Source organism: Cajanus cajan, chromosome 10 (assembly GCF_000230855.2).
Source record: "Cajanus cajan strain Asha chromosome 10, NIPB_CcT2T_4, whole genome shotgun sequence".
NCBI classification, from domain to species: domain Eukaryota; kingdom Viridiplantae; phylum Streptophyta; class Magnoliopsida; order Fabales; family Fabaceae; genus Cajanus; species Cajanus cajan.
Genome location: NC_138526.1, coordinates 28822068 through 28827701, shown reverse-complemented (window position 1 = coordinate 28827701; position 5634 = coordinate 28822068). Strand labels below are relative to the sequence as shown.

At 35.0% G+C, this 5634-nt stretch overlaps 1 protein-coding gene across 4 annotated transcripts; it reads left to right on the top strand.

Annotated features, from left to right (window-relative positions):
* Positions 1–305: 305 nt before the first annotated feature.
* On the top strand, positions 306–5311 carry LOC109792470 (putative aspartic protease At2g35615). 4 transcript variants are annotated; one of them, XM_083065742.1, is made up of 3 exons: positions 306–1126; positions 1734–2509; positions 3127–4106. In XM_083065742.1, exons 1-3 carry the CDS (start codon positions 621–623, stop codon positions 3213–3215), a joined length of 1371 nt encoding a protein of 456 aa, XP_082921868.1. In that variant the 5' UTR covers positions 306–620; the 3' UTR covers positions 3216–4106. The 4 variants fall into 4 exon arrangements, with proteins under 4 accessions (XP_082921868.1, XP_082921867.1, XP_082921870.1 ...); XM_083065741.1 differs by having other exon boundaries at positions 3120–4106; XM_083065744.1 differs by lacking the exon at positions 3127–4106 and adding an exon at positions 4128–5311 and having other exon boundaries at positions 308–1126.
* Positions 5312–5634: the final 323 nt, after the last annotated feature.

Here is a 5634-nt window from a genome sequence, read left to right as displayed (position 1 = left end):
TCGTATTAGATCGGATGAAAATATAACTCAAACTTCAATTTAATTCAATTCAATCCGTTTGGATCGAAAATTCTGAAATACTTTTGAATCGGTCAAGTTTTTCTTTGAGTCAACTTTTACTTCATGTTTTTTTTACCCTAATAACGCTGTTTATCATATACCTTTTTTTCTTTGCTTTTTTCTATCTCCCTTCCACCGATAAAAGTGGTATAAAAAAAATTGGAGTGTCGGATGTAATCATTACTAGACTATTAACACACTGACCATCCCTATAAAAGTAGAATGTGGTAAGGTATTTATCAAATTTATAATTTTTCACGTGCCAATTAATTTGTCATTTTGAAGTATATATATGTACCATGGCCCCAGCATTATAAAGTCGACATGGTGATGAGGTAAACATGACAGAATAATTAGAGAATAATATAACATCTAAAGTGACCGTAAAAAACACTTGACACTGTATGACACTACGGGAACAAAACGCTTCACACTCATGGGTAACCAAAAAAAATATCTTCCATAATCTATAAATATAGCAGTTCGACATGCTCCTCATCATATCCATCTCTAGGGTTTCTTAGATATTAGTTCTTATTTCCATCACTGTTTCCTCAATCATGGGTGCACATTTTGTATTGTGTTTCTTAGTCCTATGTTCACTTTCTACCACACCTTTCACTGAAGCCACTAAAAGTGGCTTCAGCGTCGACCTCATTCATCGTGACTCACCTTTGTCACCCCTTTACGACCCTTCACTCACCCCATTAGAACGCATAAAAAATGCTGCCATGCGCTCCATGGCTCGATCCAATCGCGTTAGTCTTACCCGAAATGAAAACAATTTGCCCAAAACAATCACGGTTCCAGACATAGGAATTGGTGAATACCTCACGAGATTCTACATTGGCACTCCTCCTGTGGAAAGGTTTGCTATTGCGGACACAGGGAGTGATCTTATTTGGGTACAGTGCACCCCTTGTAGGAAATGTTTACCCCAAAACACACCATTGTTTGATCCAACAAAGTCTTCCACATACAGAAGAGTGCGATGTGACTCTCAACCTTGCACACTACTCCCCCAAAACCAACGTCGTTGTGGAAAATCAGGCTTGTGCAACTATAGGTATGGCTATTGTTGTACAGAAATATATACATGTATACAAATTGTTCATCAATACTAAAAAATTATTACCTTCTATGTTTTTTCTTTTATAGATTTTTTTAAGAATTACCAAAAATTTTAAAAATATCTATCTCACACTATTATATATTATAAAAACTAAAATATTAGATATTTATAAAGTGATTGTTAGATTTGTAAAGAGAAATCTCACTTTTGACTAATATGAGAACTTAAATTATTTAACCATATTTAACTTTTTGTGAATATAATATATAATAGTGTGATGTTTAGTAACTTCTAAAAAGCATACAGAAGAAAAGCACATAGCAACTAGTATGGCTAACTATTTGTATTCATGAATAACTATGATTTTCAAAATCGAAGTTTAGTTGCTTTTTTAGTATAGGCTAACGATTTGTATACATGAATTACAATATCATTTTCAAAATCGAAGTTATCAGTTTTGATTATGTGTTGATCATGGGTAAATGCAAATAATAAGGACTTCTCTTTTTCTTTTCTTGAATAATCAATGAATCTTTTGTTTTGCGTACCCCTGATAACTCAAATCTAATATATGGTTATTTGTTTGCTGATAAAAAAAAAGGTATATCTATGGTGACAGCTCATATAACGTTGGAATACTGAGTGTTGATAAAATTAGTTTTGGTTCCAAGGGTGTTAATGTGTTTCCCAAGTTTACTTTTGGATGTGCTTATCTCAATAAAGATGACGAGGATAAGACCAAGATGAACACAGGGCTAGTGGGTCTTGGAGCTGGTCCATTGTCACTAGTTTCACAACTTGGTGACATAGGTAAAAAATTTTCCTACTGTTTGGTTCCTCAAGGCTCAAACACCACAAGCAAATTGAAATTCGGGAACGAATTAGCAACTATAAAAGGAAAGGGTGTTGTGTCCACTCCCCTCATAGTCAATTCCTCTTCACCCGGATTCTACTTCCTCAATCTTGAAGGCATCAGCGTTGGAAAAAAGATGTTAAAGACAACCAAAAGTGTGATCGATGGCAACATGATCATTGACTCGGGAACCACGTTCACAATTCTCCAGAAGAGTTTTTACAAGAAGTTTGCAAGTTTGTTGGAGGAAGTGCTTGGTAGTGAGCCAGTGAAAAATCCTCCACGGCCCTACAACCTTTGTTTTAAAGGCGAGGATATTAAGGATAGCGATGGTAGTGATGATGATGGTGTTGTGTTTCATTTTACGGGAGCTAAGGTTCGGTTGAATAATGTAAACTTGTTTTCTCTCATGGATGATAACTTGTTTTGTGTGATGGTGAAACCCACTGATGACGATGATGGCCTTCCAATCTTTGGAAATCAAGCTCAAATTGGTTTCCAAGTGGAGTACGATCTTGATGGGGGTAAGATTTCTTTTGCTCCTGCTGATTGTGCCAAACATTAGCTCAATTTTGCGTTGAATTAATTAAGGTTTTACTTTTACTTGTTACTCGTACGAACCAAGAAAATAGAAAAGAAAAGAAAAAGTTCTATGTTTTGGAAGTCTCGTAGTACATAAATGCGAATAATGAATATGTTCCCACAAAAAAAAAATAACAATAATGAATAAAGTAAATGAACCAAGGGTTCGTTATGAATGCATGTATATATTCCTTTTATTTATGGTCTTATGTACTTAATTTTCCTAACCATTAATCTTCAATAAAAAAAAATTAGTCGCATGTTTCATAAAATATAATATATTTATTTTATTAATAATTTTGATATTTTTATTTTATTAGTAAAGGTTGTTAAGTATTTGTTTTAATTATTTAATATATTTTAGAATATAATATATAGATATTTTATTAAAGATTATTATAATAATTATTAAAAGGGAAAATAATTTGTAATTGTGATTAAGTGTTTTAACTAAAAGAGGGTTAAGGGAAGGTTAAGGTTTTTAACAGAATCATTTTCTGATATATCAAACCCTCTTACGCCTCTACTTTCACATTCTCTAACGCTCGGGAGTTCTAAGGAGAACGCATCTGCAGAGCAAGGAGAAGGAATCATCAGAGGGGAGGCAGAGGTTTAGATTGCATATGTTGCATTACGTACTCTATGTAAAGGGAGAGTGAGAACACTCATTTCTGAGGATTGAGTGTATACATGAAGGGTAGAGGAATTGACTTCAATCCCATAAATTTTTTGTTCAATAAATGTCATGTGCGTTTGATGTGATTTATTGAGTAGATTCTGAATATGTATTTTATTTGATAATCAGATGTTTTTATAATAATTAATTGAGTATTATGTAGAAAGGGTTAGAACCTTAGAAGGATTCACCCCAACCACATAAGTTTTTTGATTAATGAATTGTTATATGTGTTTGATGTGATTTATTGAGTAGATTTTGAATATGTATTTTATTTGATAATCAGATATTTTTAGAATAATTAATTGCGTGTTTTGTACAAAGGGGTTAGAACCCTAGAAGGATTGACCCCAATCCCATAAGTTTTCTATTTGATGAATTGTTATGTACATTTGATGTGATTTATCTAGTAGATTCTAAATATGTATTTTATTTGATGATTAGATGTATTTAGAATAATTAATTGAGTGCTCTGTAGAAAGAGGATTGAACCCTAAGGGGAGAATTTGATGAATTTAAGGGATAAGAGTTGTAGACGCTAAAATTGGTGGATTCCCTATATGTAAAACGAGTTCTGAGTATTTATAATTTGTATGATTGATTTGGGTGATGTTTGCTTCAAGATTTTGTTTTGTAATTGATGTGTTTGGGTGCTAGAAAACACAATGTTAGGCTTAGGTGCTTGACGCTGAGTGTGTCTTCATGTGTATGAAGGCACTACCTAGAGAGAGCAGGGTAAAGTGGAGATACTTAAGGAGTCTAATTGTTAAAGAAGGGATTCAATTCTTGTGCATTCCAGGAAACCAAAATGGCAGAAGTTAGCAAATTGATTTGCCAAACAATATGAGGGGATTCTAATCTAGAATATTTATTTACTTCGACAGCCAACTCAGCAAGAGGGTAGTTATGCTTGTGGAACAAACAAACATTTCAGATACAAAATTAATTTCAAGGAGATGGCTTGTTGGGAGTTGAAGGTGTTTGGAAAGAGGAAGATAGGGTGGTCACTATTATTAGCATGTACTCACCATGTACACTACCATAAAAAATCTCATTATAGGCTGTACTGATGACATGGAGAGAGTGCTCATAGGTTAATTTGTTGTGTGTGGTGGGTGACTTCAACACTATCAGACACAGGGGCGAGAGGCAAGGCTTGGGTGTCATGAATAGTGAGTCAAGGGACACACATCTCTTTAATAATTTCATCTTAAGAATGGAGTTACTGGAAGTCCAACCTGTGGGCAGATTATTCACTTGTTTCCTGTAGACATCCAATTTTGTCTAGGGGCACACAAACAAGGAAATGGACCTCCATTATGAAGGGAAGGAGCTTCCGAAGCAGGCAAATAACAAGACAAGACATCAGAAGGCCTAAAGGCCAAATAAGGTGGTTTTAGTAGCCCGGAACGGGCTGTTCCAAAATCAGAACGGGCCGTTGCGAACCCCGGAACGGGCGGTTCCAATATTAGAACGGGTCGTTCCAACGTGACTAAAACACCTAAAGAGCCTAGGCTGGAACGGGTCGTTCCAATACCAAAACGGGACGTTCCAAATAAGTCAAATTTGGAACGGGCCATTCTAGAAAGGGGAACTTTGTGTTAATTTCCACTCTGGAACGGGCCGTTCCATTTTCAGAATGGGTCGTTCCAGGGTGCGTAATTTGCAAATAACGATTGGCCCAGAACGGGCCGTTCTGAATCTAGAACAGGCCGTTCTGGCCCCCTTCCAATTCCTATAAAGAGAAGCCTCAGGCACAGTTCTCAGGGCGGCCAGAGAAATTTTGAATAAGACTCTTTGGAGCACGAAAATTCTCTATCTCTCTCCCTTCTATTGTATTTCTTGAGATTTGTGTCGCATCTCTATCTTCTCTCTCCCTCCTATTGTATTTCTTGAGATCTGTGAGGCATACTGTAGTGTGAAAGGTCGTCACAAAGCACTTTCTCCATATTTGAAGATTCAATAAAGCTCGTTCAAGAGGTATTTCAGTCAATCTTCTTCTCTTCCTTTTATTTCTCATATTTATCTATTTTTTTTGTTATAATAAACCTCATAATGTAGATATTTTAGGGTCAATCGTTTAATTTATATTTTAAGCATGTAAATAAACATTAATAAAGGGGACTCAATATTTAATTTATTAATTCTTCTCGTGTTAATTTCATCATAGGGTACCGATTTAGGGCGTTGTAGGGGTGCTTAATACCTTCTCTACTCGTAATCGACCCCCGAATCCAATTCTGATTATCAAGGCCATTACTGGACCTTAAAAAAATACTTTCTCCATCATACATTTATTTGGTCAATAAAAAAAATACTTACATCTATTCTTTTCTATTTTATATCTACTTTATATCTATTCTATACATATAAAGGAGATTTCCTGTATGT

Bases quoted from the DNA above. Each gene is read 5' to 3' on its own strand.
- LOC109792470 (XM_083065741.1), top strand. From the start codon at position 621: ATGGGTGCACATTTTGTATTGTGTTTCTTAGTCCTATGTTCACTTTCT. The intron at 1,127-1,733 runs GTATGGCTATTG...ATAAAAAAAAAG, and splicing joins TCAGGCTTGTGCAACTATAG to GTATATCTATGGTGACAGCT. The intron at 2,510-3,119 runs GTAAGATTTCTT...AACGCTCGGGAG, and splicing joins GGAGTACGATCTTGATGGGG to TTCTAAGGAGAACGCATCTG.